The following is a 17,730-nucleotide window of genomic DNA, read 5'->3' as shown; positions in this document are numbered from 1 at the left end:
ATCTAGCTGGGAAGGGGGAAGTATGTAAATTTCCAGACTCCATAATCCATCCTGTAAAGCGTCAAGTCAATGATAAAAGGAACACGTTTAAGTACTTTTTGTCCAAAATATCCTATTTAAATTTTTTAAAAATATTTTTTTAATTTTTTAATATGCTTTATTTTTGCGCCGTAACCGAGGCGGAACGGTGGGAGACATGCTTCTAGCCTTGGCTTCTTATTGTCGTTAAATAGTTCGTCAACTCACACCAACTTTTTTTCTAAAATGTTTCATTTTCTTTATCCTCACTTGCTTAATAGGATGGGATTGATAAAATTTACTCAGTATTTTTTAGTTCTCTTACAATAGTAAGTTTTTTTTAATCGTTAATTTTAAAATGTAAAAGTAACTACATTTTTGAAGGTTAAAACAATTAGCTTTGAAGGTAAATTAGGTGTTTATAACTTCTAAGTAACAAGCATATATAAATGTTTAAAAATGGAATCAAGGTAAAATATGTAAAATTACTACTATTTATACTCAGGTATTTCTTATATATTCAAGAGCTTTTAGACATCAATATTAGATTAATAATATTGAGATGATAATTCGTCTATCGTTTTATAATGTTTTTAATTAATAGCATTTAATATTGTTAGCATGTATATACCATGGCATAGATTCAACCATAATCATAGAGTCAAGAGAAGTGTGAGCTTAAGTGTGGCATGGACTCGACTAGCCAACTAGGCACAAGGTTAGCTTTGGCACAGAGTCGGAATTCTATAGAGTTTGAGCTCATGTAGAATTACTCCAGTTCACTAACTTTACAACTCAGGAACAAAGGAACTATCTAGTAATAATGGGTTAATTGGCAAATTAAAGATTCTAACACGTTCAGTCCAATTATGGAGTCGGTCGATAGATTGAATTACCCTGCATAGTTTTCTTTGGAATGCAGATCGATAAGTCTATGCTTGTTGTCAAGAACGTTACCATGTCCGTAAAATTTAGAATTAGCGATCGAGTGTCATTTACAAATAACAGTTGTGATCATATATAAACACCGTGAGTGTTGTAATATATTGACACACAATTTGTTTATGTTGAATTTAAACATTAAAAAATATAATTCATTTGCTCAATGCAAATACTATTCTTATGATTACTTCCTTAACTACCAAAATTTATTAATTATTTTCAGTGTTAATTAGCATTAACATTGCTACCATCACGCTTAGATTGTCAAGTTTGAATTTATGTATGAACTAAATCTACCAATATTATTTGATTGAGTCATACCAAAACCTAATATTCATCACAATACAATCTCACTAAAATTAGAGATGTATGAACTAAATCTACCAATATTAAAGAATCTTAGAACTCTTTTTTATTAGAATTTAAAATTTAAAATTAGAGAGGAGATGGGTATTGGGAGTGGTTGGAAAGAAGGCATGGAGAATGCACACCCATCTCATCTTCTAAAGGCAGGCAGGCCATTTATAATGGCAACATCTCACCAATTATTATCATTTCTCAAAATTATTATTATTATTTTTTCCTCTGTTGTCGTCATAATTACTTTCACAAGGAATTCGGTGCCCTATATAATTACGCCAAATTATTATTGTTTTCTCTCATCATTAGAGTAGCATGATCATTATTAATCATCTTTAGCTTATCTTCTTATATTATACATCTTCAAATCCAATTGCTTATTTACACTGCTCGAGATACACAAAACAATAGTTTTCTACTTTATATTTAACTTGAATGATAAAATAATAAAATTAAAAAGATTTTTTTTTAGTTGCGTTGATAAGTGTTTTATTGTTCATATTATTACTCTTTTATTTAAATTATTTTATTTGTGAATCATTCCAAACTTCATGTGGATTATGACTTATTTGTTTTATTTTGCTCTTAGGAACACTTATCCACGAGAAGTAAGGAGTTGGCCAGAAAAGCGTTGGAGGCAAAAAAAAAAAGAAAAAAAAAGGAGCAATTCAAGGGCAAATTTGGAAGCAAAGTAAACGAAAGAGGATGAGAGCCAATATGAAGCTAAGGAAATGGCTAAAATACTTCCAAGAGAGTCAAAGAATGGTGCTTTCATGTTTTTGGTCATTTGGGCAAACAAAGGTAAAAGTTTAGCAAAATATCAAAGAGTTAAAGTTCTTGCACAACATGACCACTGGTTAGTATTTTGATCACATCTCGGCTTAGAAATGTCCAAATCAAGTGATTCTTGCGCCATTGAAAATAAAACTCAAAGGGCTACAACTTTCATGAGGATCATCAAACCTAATTCTAACATTAAAATGGTAAAAAACAACAAGTCATTTTGTCATAATGCATGGGCGGCTATGCGCCCATGTCCCAACTCGTGTAGCTATCCCTTATTCACTATTTAAGCTTGTTTAGATACAATTATGCATTTTACCTGGGTCACACTTCATGAATAGTTGATACTTCAATACTTATTTATACTGAATAGTGTTCGATAGCAACTAAACATAAGATCAGCATTATGTGTGTTTGTATTTGGTATAAAAGATATTTGTGTTGACCTTAAAATTAAAATATGATTAGTACTTTCCCAATGTATCTTACTATCTTTGCATGAATATATATTGATAATTTTTCCCAATGTATCTTACTATCTTTGCATGAATATATATTGATAATTTGATATGATCTCAATTGAGTCTAAGATACTGTGCACGAATTGCTGCTTAAGTTGCGGTCCTCTTCGTCTTCGTCTTCCTCTTCGTCCTCCTCCTTCTTCTTCTTCTTGAGCTAACTTTTTTGGTGAAATTAGAGTTTTAACTTAAGGGCCTATTATTTGAGCTAATTGTGTTGCAAGAAAGGGCTAGCAGGAGAGGAAAGCTACCTAATGCATGATAGTGTTCAAAGGAAACAAAGAAAAGCGTAGGGTGAAAGCTATTCATCAGTCATTAAATGTCTGTTCAATTACTGCATGTAATTAAACTTTAATTTTATAGTCTATTCAATTACTCTATTTATCTCATTTTATTAGTCATGTTTCCTATTCATTGGCCAAACCAACATTTTTTTCTTCTTATTTTCATTAGTATTTATTCATTATTTTTAAATTTAATTTTTAAAGTTTAATCGTACTTTAAATGTAATTAATAAATATACATAAATATATACTAATACTAAACTTAATATTGTGAAAAATTGAATTATAAATATTTCAATCAAGTCTCGTTAATCGAATTAAATGCATAAAAATTATGTTGTGAAAAATTGAATTATAAATATTTCAATCAAGTCTCGTTAATTGAATCAAATGCATAAAAATTGTGTTGTTAAGAGTAATTATTAATGGTTTGACATGTAAACAAATCATCATAATAGAAGTTTTTTTGTAACCCAAAAAACAAAATCTTAATATAATGAATACACCACTACAAATGACTAATTAACACATCAAATTACATATTAATAATAAACAGGGTAATTAATTATTATGTAACAAATAACTAGGGAGCAACAAATGATAAGGGAGCCACGCTGTATGAGAGTCATATGATGTTAGCTTAATTATATGAGTCCAAAATGAATTTGGATTAGCTTAAATTTTGAGTAATGAGGAAAACCTATAATTATCTTTGAGAGTGTATACTAGATTATTTTTGACGAGTGTCAAAAATTTTGTAATCAAGCGACATAATTATCACTCTCTCGGATGGGAGGTAACAAGTTCAAACTTTAATTTATTTTTAGTACTCCTGACTTTGTTACAATGCAATATATTTATATATATTTTCTCAAAATATCTGACCACAAAGAGTCACTATCCTAATTAGTTTTAATTTTAGTCCTACCTGGAAAACATGCGATGGATTAGAACAAATTTGTCGGCGATCCACTGTTACACAACATTTTAATTATTATTGAGGAAAAAAAGGATCCTATGTGTAAACGTAATTAATGGACTGCAGTAGATATCATTATAGTATCGTTATTGAAAGCTAATGATTGTGACTATGTGTGAAAATTACTGTGGCATCCTTGGCAGTTGGCACCTGCTTTAGACTTTAGAGGCTAAACAACTACAGAGTATTATGAAAATGATCTTTATTACCAAAAACAAAAATAATTTTGTAGAATTTAGTTATTTCAATTTACGGGACGTGAAAAGTTACTCTAACATTCAGGATAATTATATTTTTTTTTAAAATAAAAAGTAGAATGTTTAATAATAATAATAATAATAATAATAATAATAATGAATTAATGAGGATGATGTTAGGGTGTCATCTAATCAAATATTTAAAATTCCTACATCAACTAAAAGCAGGACGATTTTCAAAGTTTGGTTTTCCTACAAACCTGCCCAAATTTTCTAACTCTGCTATTGCTTTTTATTTTTTCTCCTACTTCAAATGAACTGACTGCCTAGAATCATATACATTTTTGGGGTTTTTTGAAGTTGTTGGAGGTACAATGAGGACAATAGTGGAAATAAGAGTTGAAGGTACTAAGAACAGAGCCACGAATTTAAAAGGATGGTTCTTTGAAAAACACAAGAATAAAGAATTACCTCCATAACAGCAAATCTCAATATGCAATGTTGACAGACTACAGAATTTACAGATCCAAAATGAAAAGATCAAACGCACCATTGCAGCATTACTGCTCATCACTCCTCACACTGACTAAAGCTCATTCAGCACCCTTCTGTTGGTTATCCATGCCATCATTATCTGCTGCTTTCTATAGAAATAAAGCAGAGGGACCATTAGAATGTATAAAAGTCGAACCAAAGGTATGCCATATGTGAAAGTATAATCAATCATGATGCAGGATTGGTATTCATACTATTCAACAAAATTTCATATTATAAGTTGCTAGTTTAATCTAATAAGTCATGCAATTTTCGGAAATAGCAGAAAACAAGCAATTCTTTGAAGGAAGAAAGAAGTGAAAAAATTAAATTGACGGGATTGGTCCATTTTGGTAAGAAGTGCAAAATGAAAGTTTAAATATCATATAATAGAGTCGTGCACTACCAGAAAAAGAAAATGAATAGGTTTGAGTTGGTAACCTAAGGCATTGACAGTGCTTTTTGGTGTGGTCATATGGGTAGTGAGGCATATATTATGTTTGATGATATACAGTTGCTAAGTTTGTTCAACCCCGATCCAAAATAATGATTTTGTTGGCTTATCCGAAAAAAGAGTCTACAAAGCAACTTGAATCAATGTTCATAGTATTAACAATTATAGGTGAATATAGATCAGACAACTATTAGGCAGAATGACAAGTTGAAACTTCAAAGGGGAAAAAGGGGAAGAAAAAAAAAAAAAGAGTAGCGCTAAGAGCACTGAACATACGCTTTCAGTTTGACCACGAGCAGTCATGAGTTCATAGAACTTGCGCATCAGCATTTCTTCCTCAACCTAAAAATATCATGCAAATGATGAAATGAAGATAATTACATAGATATTGAAGAAGACCCGAGGCAACTTATGAATGCAAATATCACGCAAATGACAGCATTATTACTCTGGTTACACCATATCAAAAAGGCTCAAAGAAAATGCAAAAAACCATTCAAAACATTGCTGCTGGCATTTATTCCTTGATTTAGGAAATCCATTTCTTTAACTCAAGTACTCAACCTTAGTCAATATACATTGTAAGCAAGACCAAACCCCCCACAGAGAAGTATTTATATTATCAATCTAGAAGAAGATGATAGGTAGGGTAATCAATTTCAAGAGGGAATCAAACATCTAGACTTGCAAGGATACATGACATTAGGCCGCGGCTAATCTCATTTAAAACATTTTACACCAAACCCGAATTAGTTCAATCGCAAAAATGACCATAATATTACCATCTACCTTCTCTAAAAAGGTTCTTGTAGCTAAAACCAAGCTCTTCTCAAGCAAAATCTTAAGACACCATCAAAGGGTAGATTCAAAGAGTCCAAATAAACAATTTTAAGCATTGCAAGCTTTGCATAGAACCAGTCAACCAGAACAAAGAACACAAAGTGCATACAGCCTCTAAAATGTTCAATCTTTTCTAAACAACTGATTGGTTGAGATTTGAGCAGAATATATACACCCAAAACAGTGAATTTCTTCTCTTCCCCTATCCTATCAGCAAGCATACGGTTGGTTCTTAGCAATGAAGTCAATAATCAAAATGTGATTAGGAAATAAACTAACTGCATAGATTAACAAGATCACTTACTGAAAATTACAGAGAAGATAAAACAGTGTTACAAAAATGGAATCACAAGATAACTAAGAGATTTTGAGCAAAACCTGAAGCGTATGCAATTCGTGCGACATCGAATTATAGACTTCCATAAGGAGCTCGTATTCCTTCTCTAAATGTCTGCACCACACCACAGAATATCATCATCAGAAGATCAGACATCAAAGATTAACCCTAACCGTGAAAAAACGAAAGTAAAGCAAATGCACTGAGAGATAAACAGTAAACAATAAACCCTTCAAATTCGACAATTACTTTTGCGTTTCTCCTGCGTATCTAGGATCCATCTCTGTTGGGAGTTTAATCTTCAAACAATTACCCTCTGAGTAAACTTTCGCCCAGAAAATCTGCCTCCCGGAGAAGAAGTTATCGGCTCTGAAAGCCGCACCGGAGATAAAGTCGGTTCGGATTTCCGGTGCTCTTTAAACGGTACAATCCAATAGCCACAAACCTATAGAAATCGGGTCACAATTTTACTAATCCGGTCCAATTAAATAATACAGCAGTGAGAGAGTTGGGTCACAATTTTTCAATAGGACTACGAATGAGGCCCATGAACTAAAACATGGGAGACCCAATCATATCATTATTACCTGGACCACGGTCCATACAACTAGTACTATCAAAGCGGACTAGTCCGTCACACCGCGAGCTTATTTTTTTGGCAGGCTTTTGCAGGCCAGTCTACCAGGCTCGCAGGCTAGGCGAGAGCGTGGTGCGGTGGTGGGCTGGTGAGCAGAGGCGGCAGAGCGTGGTCGGAGGCGAGGACGTGGTCAGATTCGAGAAAGGGAGACGAATTTAGAGTTTAGATTTATAGCGATTACTTTTACTCTTTAAAAATTAGGGCTACTGGAGTACTGGGCTCACGGTACTGGACTGCTGCTAAGTAATTTAAAGAGATTATGTATATTATTTTTTAAAAAAAAAATAGGCCCTAGCCCACGGGCTGGCCCGCAGCCCGCATAGGTTAGCCCATGCCGGTTGCAGGTCTTAGTGGGCTAGGCCCGTTAGGCCCATTCTTTTGCGGGTTATCTTTTCTTTGTGACCTACCCCGCCTCACCATGGGATGAGTGGGGGCTAGCCCACGAGTTTTGGCACATTTTGACAGTACTACATACAATTGTGAACACATTTTTAATATATTAAAAGTATATTATTTGTATACGTAAAGTACATTATTTAAATACTGAAAATATATTATTTTATATACTATTAAATCATATACATTCAGTACAAAAATAATGTACTTTTAATATATTAAAAATTGTACAATAGTTTACCTCATATTTTAGCATAGTTTCTTATTTAATCTCATTCGTTTATCTAAGATAGTTTATCAAATACTAAAAATTAATTAAAAATATATATTTAATGATATTTCTGTAATTGTTATAGTAGTGAGTTTATGTGTTATTAGGTATCAATTTTTTTTAATATGATGAGTTTGTTTGTATTTATATTAGGTTTATTCGTTATATCTGATTTTTTTTTTGAGACGATATAAATACATAGTCACTATTTAAGGATGTGCACTAAGTAAATCCCATCTTGTGATCTTAACTGGTAAAATATCACCAAAAAAAAAGTAAATTAGTCTAAGTTACCCATAGTTGACCATCTCAAATCAAGAAAGCTAAATGTCGTTCCTCTAGGGTTGAACTTGAAGTATCTGGTAATATTTTCAAAAATAATAATACTTTGTTTGTCTCAATTTAAAAAATGGAATATACTTTTGTAATTTATAAAACCACAAGTTATTTTTCTTTGCATAAATATAGATAATACTCAATTTTAATGCACTTATTTTTATATAAAGTACTTGAATATCTACTAAATCACATGAATGTTATTTGGTTCATTAAATTCCTAATAAAGGTTTATTCATATTATTTAAATATAAAATATTTATTATTTAATTTAATATCGTAGATAAAATTTATATATTTAAATTTATATTAAACAAAAAGAATTAAAAGAAAATAAGTATAATTAAAAAGTTGATATTATCCCACAATGTATGAAGCATGCAATTGCCCATAAAGTGATCCATGTTGTATTGCAACGTGGCATGCCACGTACAGATCCTATATTCTTAATCTATAAAATAATGATAAGATGGATCATTAGTCTACCCTCATCCCCCACTAGAAATTTAGGTTTGATATTCTCATTAGAACATGATCAGATGTGTTGAAAGTGACCACTAAATTAATCCATGTCACAACTTAAAGTACCTTCATGAATGCCACCAGCGCAGCCCACCATATCAATTATTTTCACATTTTTGTTTTTCAACAACACTACATATAGGTGTAGATGAAATGTTGTTGGTTTTTTTTTTTAAATTTTTATTTAAATAGAGTTATTTGGTTCGAGCTTTGTGAACATATCTACTTTAAAACCCAGCATGAATAGGATTAATAACGATATGGGTAGTCATAGTGCACCTTGGCTTGGGAAAACCACTTCATATAGTATCAAACGACCTACTATATGTGGTTCAAGTAGGATGAATTATTGCAAAAAAAAAAAAAAAAAAAAAAAGGGTGGTTGAAATGGTAGAGTATGATTTTGGCCAACACCTTCTCGGACGATCCTGTTGCACTGGGTCATTTTAGTACGGGCTATTACACATGAGTTGGGTCGTTTACCCAATGTACACAATTTGATAGTGATTCTAAGTTCTCTTTTCATTAAAAAAATAAACGTAGGACAAATTTAATTTTCTAATAAGTATATTTTTTTTTTGAGAAACTAATAAGTATATTTTTTAGTTTAAACTTTATAAAAGGAGCAATATAAGGGGTTAAAATGTTTAATTTATATATGTTTGTTGAGCATATAATATATAATATTAAGATAATAAATATGTTGATTGATTAGTAATTTAAATTTTTAGTTGGATAACCAAACAAAAAGTTTAATTTTGAGTTTGAAATTTGTTTATAGTTTCGATACAAAAAAAAATAAAATAAAAAAATTTTGTAATTAGTACTGAGTGCTAGAAAAATGGAGCAACCAACAATGGCTTATTTGGGTCACGAAATTGAATCTACAAGGAATGAAATTTAAATTGTTTGGAAATGAATATAGGTTTATTTTAAATATTTTATTATTTGATCGATAGAAAGAAATTATTGAAAATAGTCAGTATAAAAGTTCAAATCACATATATAATAAAGATATATGTAAGGGTAATATTATCAATATGTTTATCTTATATTTCTGAGCCATGAAAAAGAAAACCGGTGTTACCCTACCAACCAAAGATGAAATTTGAATGAATCAGAACTCCAAAGAATCCCAATTCCACTTAACCAAACATACCGCAAGTCCGCAACATGCAAGGGTTTCAAGAATTCTCATATACAATTTTGATAGTAACTAAACTTTAAATTTGTTCGGCCTGTAACACTTTATTATTATCCTATATAATAAATCTTGTAATATCAGTCTAGATGTAATGAGAGCTGTCTATTGACCTTTTCAACAACCTAAACTGAATCGTTGATTTATTTTCTTGTGATCATTTGTTTCCGATGAAATTCATTAAAGCATACCAACAAATTTTGTAATCAAAATATTGGAAGTAAATTGAATTGATGGACCGATGGTGACAGTGGAATAGTCAATTGTGGGTCGTAGTAAAATGTTTTTTTTTCCATAATCCCTCCAAAGTTGTCTAAAGGTGAAAGAAAAAATTCTTTCAATTCAATAAAAAGTGTATTCTTTTGGAGAGTTAAGTTCAGTCAACATTCCAACCTATTTGATTAATGAAATCAATGTTACTTTCTCCCCAACTTCACTTATCTAAAAAAACCATATTATGTGAAGTAGCTCTGAAAGAGTAGTCTAAGTGATTAAAACATGATTCTTTTACTAGAACATTACGAGTTTAGTTCTTTTCAATACCCTCTTGGCGAAGTCTGTCGCATAGTTATATTTTTTCTCAGAGTTTGCACCTGATTGAATTGTAGGCACCTCTAATGAATCGGACAACTGTCACATAAAATCTTCATTGTAGGCTATTATACAAGAATTAAATTTATTTAGTGTATACTTTTAAATAATAATTACAAATTTTCTTCATCACCCAGAAATAAACAATATCATGCACACAGTGATCTTTATGACAACCATTGGTGGAATGGTGGGTAGGTCAATATTGGTAAGAGCATAAAGTTAAAAATCTTACTATACATAAATTAAACCAGATAGGGGATAGATGCAGAGCTCGAGATTTAGCTTAGTTTAATATTAATTATGGTAACTATTTAGCTAGGCTTAGTTAGGCAAGGTCAAAAAATGCCTAACACGTTGTCTTTTTAACCTAAAATTCTGGGACAAGACTTGTGTTCCTCTTCATTAAGCCAAAAAGTGTCCTTAGTGTTTCATGGGATATATATGGCACATGATCAGTCTATGTGTGCTTTTGTTTGCTTTAATTAACCTATTATTAGTGACCTGTTGATCAACCAGACAGAATTTCTAACAATTGTCAATTCAAATTATGGACTTCTTATTTGTTTAATAAATATAAATTCTTTTTTTACAATTTCAATCAACACCAATATCTTGTGTACAATATATATACAAATAATACAATCACATATGATACTATATTTTTAATTATATATTTGATTGCACAAATGCTGACAGTAGATAGTACAACTTAAATAAAGAGAAATTTTTTTTATATATATTTTGAAGCTATGATATATTGTTTACTCGATAGTTTTTTTATATATAATTGTCCAAATATTTCTATTCACACTTATTTTACCTCTCAACCAATCTACCACCATAGCTTTACCTTCACAATTCACATGATTTTAGTGTGGATACATGTAATCCCCTGTGATCACGAACTAGAAAGAGAAATATTATTTTCATGTCAAGCTAATGGGTCAACCTCATATATACAGTGAATAAGAGCAATTTTGGTATGAATTATATTATACTAGATGTGAATTTAAGATTATATGCGGTAACTCTAAAAGAGGTGACTGAATAAGTAATGCATAATTCTCATATGAAAAGGTCATAATTTAATTTTTGGTTATTTTTCTCGATCGAGTTCGTCTCACAAGGTTATTTTTAGTGTAATTTAATTTATTTGTGTAATTTATGAGCTATTACACATTAGTGAGGTTTGTCTAATGTATAGCCGCGATTATCATTCGCAATTATAATGTGTATTTGTTATGCGATTGCTGCTGTGAAATTTTAGTCAACTAAAGATGTGCAGCTCATTCATGCTATGGTTGACTAGAGAAGCAAATTGTACTTTAAAAGAAGAGCACTTTTGAGAAGACACCATCCATTTAGAAATCGTACCTAAACAAATAAACAATGATGACTTTTGGGGTATTATGATTTCTAATATCTTTTTCGTATTATGATTTCTAATATTCGGCGGTCATATTTGGTATTTGTTAAATATATTTTATAATATGAAGTTAAAGCTATTACGATTGTAAAGACTTCACAAAGTTTAATACTTTCCTTTAAGTAGAAAGTGATGACAGACAACTTGTAACTTGCTAGGCACTAAAGACGGAAGAAAACAGAACTTTATTGAAGGCTGTGTATTTGAATAATAAGTGTACAATCTCACTATAGACATTGATTATACGATCGTAAATACTTCACAAAGTTTAATACTCTTATTTAAGTATAAAGCGATGATAGACAACTTGCAACTTGACATAAATGTATTAAAGAAGAAAACAGAACTTTATTGAAGGCCGCGTATTTGAATAAGTTTAAAGTCTCACTATAGACATTGATTATACGATTGTAAATACTTCACAAAGTTTAATACTCGATCTCATTAAAGTATAAAGCGATTATAGGCAACTTGTCATATATGTATTAAACACGGAAGAAAACAGAACTTTATTGAAGGTCTCATTTAAGTATAAAGCGATGATAGACAACTTGCAATTTGTCATATATGCATTAAAGACGGAAGAATACAAAACTTTATTGAAAGTCGTGTATTTGAATAATATGCCGTCTCACTATAGACATTGATTATACGATTCTAAGTACTTCACAAAGTTATTTTCAAAAAAAAAAACAAGTACTTCACAAAGTTTAATTTAATACTCTCATTTAGGTATAAAGCGATGATAGACAATTTGCAATTTGTCATATATGCATTAAAGACAGAAGAATACAAAATTTTATTGAAGGCCGTGTATTTGAATAATAAGTGTGCAGTCTCACTATAGACATTGATTATACAATTGTAAATACTTCACAAAGTTTAATTTAATACTCTCATTTAAGTATAAAGTGATGATAGACAACTTGCAACCTGTCATATATGTATTAAAGACGGAAGAATACAAAACTTTATTGAAGGCTGTGTATTTGAATAATAAGTGTGCTGTCTCACTATGGACATTGATTATACGATTGTAAATACTTCACAAAGTTATTTTAATTTAATACTGTAATTTAAGTATAAAGCGATGATAGACAACTTGCAACCTGTCATATATGTATTAAAGAATGAAGAATACAAAACTTTATTGAAGACCGTGTATTTGAATAATAAGTGTGCTGTCTCACTATGGACATTGATTATACGATTGTAAATACTTCACAAAGTTATTTTAATTTAATACTCTAATTTAAGTATAAAGCGATGATAGACAACTTGCAACTTGTCATATATGTATTAAAGAAGGAGGAATACAAAACTTTATTGAAGGCTGTGTATTTGAATAATAAGTGTGCTGTCACACTATGTACATTGATTTTACGATTGTAAATACTTCACAAAGTTAATTTAATTTAATACTCTAATTTAAGTATAAAGCGATGATAGACAACTTGCAACTTGTCATATATGTATTAAAGACGGAAGAATACAAAACTTTATTGAAGGCCGTGTATTTGAATAATAAGTGTGCAGTCTCACTATAGACATTGATTATTTTATTTACTACGTTTGAAATTAGAATGTTAATTAATTAGAACTAAACTTGATTTATTTGGACGGAAGAGATGATGATTGGTCGTAAACAACAATATAATGATAACCAAAGTGAAACCCCACAACAATCATTGATCAGTAGCTGCATTCATTTTGCAACAAGAGGTGCAAAAAAAGAGGCTATTGATTGCTCAATCGCACATTCTTTCATTATGGAGCATGATGAAGACTTAAGGTGACCCAAATGGTGCACCCCACAATCACTCAACTATTCAAAACTCTCGCGACTAATAATAACAATTATACAAAAATCTCGTAACCAAACAACATAAACACTGCACATAACCCTAAATTACAAGTCACACTATCGAAACACTCACGCTGGCATGTCAAGGTGAGTATCGTATCTAAAATTCGATCTTGTGATCATAATTAGCGTATTATTGTAATGATTACGATTTGGGGATGGGGAGAGATGTGGGTGGGGTTTGATTGGCATCCATCATAAGATGGTTACTGCAAAAGTGGTGTGTTCCATTAACATCGCAATCGATCTCAAATGGAAAGGAAAAGAGAAATGGAATATGCAGAATCGCCTGGAACATAAAGCCAAAAGAAATTAAAACTAACCAAAAACAAATGAAGTTTTGTCATTAACATAAAATAAAACATTACATTATTATTGTCATATGGGATTGAAATTGATAATCCCATCCCCCAACCCCACGTAGCCCTCTCCCTTTGGGATGTAAGCACGCAATACCTACAAAACAAATCCTTTTTGCCGATTTGTTTTCGCTAAGGAACAAGGATTCATTATCTTTCACAAAAACATACACGTACACCAACCTAAACACACAACAAAGAGTATATAACCAACCCATCATGTCATTACACTATACCACCTTCTTACATCCTCATCCTTCTATCGACACCCCCTTGTGTCATTTCACTTATTTTTCGATATCATGTGTCAAACTGAAGTCTGATCTATTAATTATCAGACCATTTTTTATTTATTTTTCGATATCATGTGTCAAAATGAAGTCTATTGATTATCAGACCATTTTTTAAGAATGACTAGAGAAACTTATTTTCAGTATCCAAAATATTGATTACCATTTTACTTCCAATTTTGGAATAGGCAATAAGGAAAGAAGGGGATGTATAAAAGGAGAAATCTATTTAATTACAATAAAGAAAGAAAAGGGGATATTCCACCCCATTTACAAAGGCCTAAAAAGCAAAGGACTAAAAGAGCAAGAGATTTTCCTTAGCTTCTATTTTCATGAGACAAAATCTTCCCCGGCCAAGAAAAGAAAAGCTAGAAAGAAGGTGACTAAACAACGTTAATTTAATAATAACACTAAGACATGAAAAAGGTAAGAAGAGAAAAGAGATGATTGATCTACAAAAAGACAAGCTTTTTTTTTTCTTTGAACTTTTTTTTTTATATTAAACCTCTAAATTAGATTGTGGCTTCTACTTGTAGGAGATGGGCCACTTAGACTTCTCTGGGATCAACAAAAATGGAGAGACCAGGTTGTGACTTAGTCCAATCACCGACAGCCCCGTCACTGTAGTCCTCCCCTAGCCGTTTAATGCACCACAAGTCGTCGGCGCACGATAGCCGTTTCCAGTGGGGGATCCCCAGGCTGAGCGGGTCGGCTGGGGAGACCTCCGTGGCCACCACGCCGCAGCCGCGCTCCTTAGCCAGATTATGAGCGAAGCCGCATAGAGCCGTGATGAATTTCACCGATAATGGGCCTTCCCCGCCCAGCCCATACAAAAAATGCAGCCCAAACGGTCTAAAAACCTCCGGCACCGACGGCAAATGCAGCCACGGGAAAGCCCGGTCCAACACCCGGGTCGTCCGGGCGAACCCCCGGAGCTTCCGCGACGCGCCCCGCACCTCCAGCTTGAACAGCTCCATCGAGTTCCACACGCTCAGCACCGCCCACGACTCCGGCGGCTCGGCCAAGAACTCCTCCGCCCCCCGCCACGTCTCCGCCGTGTACCGCCCCTTCGGCACCGCCAGAAACGTCCCCAAACTCAGACTATTCCGCAGAATGGAATCGATATCCCGCGGAAAAAACTCCGTCGTCGAGAACCTCCGCCTGTACAACACCTCCGCGTCGCCCGGACTCAGCTTTATGATCGTGACTCGGCTCGACACCCCAACTCGGTGAGCGAACACGGGCTGAACCAGGATCGACGGTTTCCGAAACTTCGAGTACCCGCATTTATGAGTAAACAGATTAATAGAAGCTTGGTTATCATTCTCGGTCGCCATGTATGAATACTCGGCTCCATTTTCTCTAAACCACTCCTCCATTTTCGTCACCAGTTTCAACCCAATTCCCATTCTCCTGTAACCAAAATAAATACCCATCACTAACAAGAAGAAGAAGAATCATTTTTAAATTACGTGACATATACATAAACTAAAATAAATAAATAAATAAATATATATATATATATATATATATATACAGTACCGGTGAAAAGGAGAGACGCGAAGGCCCAGGATATAAGCAACTTTGGCGTAAACCGGGAGAGGGAGATTGCCCTTTCCATTTCTGGACACTTTCTTCCCGCAAGTCACAGTCTTTATGCAGCCTCTGATCATCCCGACAATCTCCCGCCATTCGCCGCCGTCTTTTTGCACGACAACCTCGGCAACCTGATCATTTCCGAAAAGCAAAAAATAAGAATCGAAACAGAGCATGCCCGACAAACAACAAGTTTACACCTTAGCTTTGCTTACAAGCATTTGATAAGCGGGGGAGTTTCGAACTCTGCAAATTGGGTCACCCAAAAGGTCAGTGAATATGGAGAGTTTGCCGCCGGGGCCCACTTCGCATATTCTCTCAACCTCCTCCACCGCCCTACAGTCGTTCTTAGGGTCGTAATCTCTCACCACCACCGCCGCCGCCGCCGCCACCATCTCCTCCCCAAATTTTGATCTGCCAAGTATATATATATATATATATATATATATATATATATACTCTGGAAGATATGGTGGGTTAGAGCAGAGAAGAACAGAGAGAGTGATTAAAAGCGGGGACTGTGAAGGGTTTATATAGCGCAGGGGAAGAGAAAGATCGCAGCTTTTTCAAGAAATGACGGGAAATTAACGTGTAGTTGAAGATAGAAGAACAGAAAAGCCTGGAAATCCTATCGAGAACTGAGAAATCTCATGCCATGATTTTCTCTCTTTTCATTTCATATAAGCGCCGGAAGAAATAAAGCGAAACAGAACTCGACGGCCATTAAACGTATGATGATCTAAGGCTATTTATAATACCCTCCTAATCTAATTACCCCACCTTAGGATCATTATTATCCTAAGTAGCTCTTCATTTACAAGTATTTACACAAAACATCCTCAGTCCCTCCTTCAACTTCCCTTGTCGCTTCCCTTTTTATGCCCAGGTTCCCTTTCTTCAATAGAGTCCCACAGTTTTCGGGAAATTATACAAACGCCCCCAAAACTATTAAAACACTTCTAATCCTTATTCTAATAATTGAAAGTCATGTTTGGTATTAACAAAAATTCAAATTAAACTCTGGGAGGTTACTATCAGACTTTCGCTGGTGAGACTCGATTTCAGGTCATTATTTTCAAATTTCATCAATGTAACCAATTGAACTGCTCATATGGACATTAACGGGCAAAAGATGACATGGAGAAAGACTAATAAATAGTTCTCGTGTGGAACTGAATTTAGAATATTATGGTTATCAAGTTAACTGATCGGCCAACTTGACTGAGATTGCCCTCGAATAACTACACTCGTGTAATAACAAAATCAATCATTTTGATAACAATTGAAGAATTTATTTACACAATGATTTTAATTGATGAACTAAAACTGATATTGTACTTATAACCGTAGTAGACTAGTAGGTGTTTGATCATATTGAAATTTAAACTGTATTCAAGAATATTAATTAATGTAACAATATTATAAATAAAGTTTGTAGCCATAATTCATGGTTTCATTGAACCTAACAACACTCTTTTTCCCATGAAAATTTTCTAATAAACATTTTTAAAAAAATGCGTGGTCTATTTGCAAATACTTTTTTGGAAGGCCCTTCCAAAAGGCATTTGGACGTCCGTTGATATTTCGTATAGGACAGGGCGAGGAGTGAGGAGTAGTGGCAGGGGCATTTAATTAAGGAAACAAATTAGTAATTAGATTAAGGTTAATAATGGGCGCGAAAAGGAAGGTAATTAAGGAGAAATGGCGGCTGTGGCTGCGCGGGGGCTGTGGCCTACTGGCCTGTGTTTTTTTTTTTTTTTTTAATAAATTTATATTTATTTTTTTATTTTGATTTATTTATGAATTTTCTCTCTCTAGACACTTTTAAAAGTAGGATTAGCGAGGGGAAGAGGCGTTGCCATCATGAGTCCATCTGTAATGATTACCCATCCATCTATCTATCTATCATATATCTATCCTTCTACCCATGATGGGTCTTTCTTTCCATATTTACATGCCCTTGCCTGTGCATGGAATCTTTTTAGCACATCA

General features: G+C 33.2%; 1 protein-coding gene and 1 long non-coding RNA gene across 2 annotated transcripts; both read right to left on the bottom strand.

Annotated features, from left to right (window-relative positions):
* Positions 1-4,487: 4,487 nt before the first annotated feature.
* Positions 4,488-6,965, bottom strand: LOC116020844. The gene is made up of 5 exons (XR_004098859.1): positions 6,834-6,965; positions 6,496-6,691; positions 6,288-6,360; positions 5,346-5,411; positions 4,488-4,725 (listed from the first exon to the last, which is right to left on the bottom strand). It is a non-coding gene; the product is annotated as an uncharacterized LOC116020844 (long non-coding RNA).
* A 7,387-nt stretch (positions 6,966-14,352) lies between these two features.
* On the bottom strand, positions 14,353-16,515 carry LOC116019299 (probable N-acetyltransferase HLS1). Its single transcript, XM_031259452.1, has 3 exons — positions 15,954-16,515; positions 15,685-15,869; positions 14,353-15,555 (listed from the first exon to the last, which is right to left on the bottom strand). Exons 1-3 carry the CDS (start codon positions 16,131-16,133, stop codon positions 14,691-14,693), a joined length of 1,230 nt encoding a protein of 409 aa, XP_031115312.1. The 5' UTR covers positions 16,134-16,515; the 3' UTR covers positions 14,353-14,690.
* Between the last annotated feature and the right edge of the window lie 1,215 nt (positions 16,516-17,730).

The sequence above is a fragment of the Ipomoea triloba genome, chromosome 5 (assembly GCF_003576645.1).
Source record: "Ipomoea triloba cultivar NCNSP0323 chromosome 5, ASM357664v1".
Classification (NCBI taxonomy): Eukaryota; Viridiplantae; Streptophyta; class Magnoliopsida; order Solanales; family Convolvulaceae; genus Ipomoea; species Ipomoea triloba.
The sequence above is the reverse complement of the archived record's forward strand: the minus strand, read 5'-3'. Positions and strand labels throughout refer to the sequence as shown.

Coding starts and splice junctions, on each gene's coding strand:
- LOC116019299 (XM_031259452.1), bottom strand. CDS start 16,133: ATGGTGGCGGCGGCGGCGGCGGTGGTGGTGAGAGATTACGACCCTAAG. Junction 15,870..15,953: donor CCCCCGCTTATCAAATGCTT/GTAAGCAAAGCT, acceptor GGAAATGATCAG/GTTGCCGAGGTTGTCGTGCA. Junction 15,556..15,684: donor CGCGTCTCTCCTTTTCACCG/GTACTGTATATA, acceptor TTTTGGTTACAG/GAGAATGGGAATTGGGTTGA.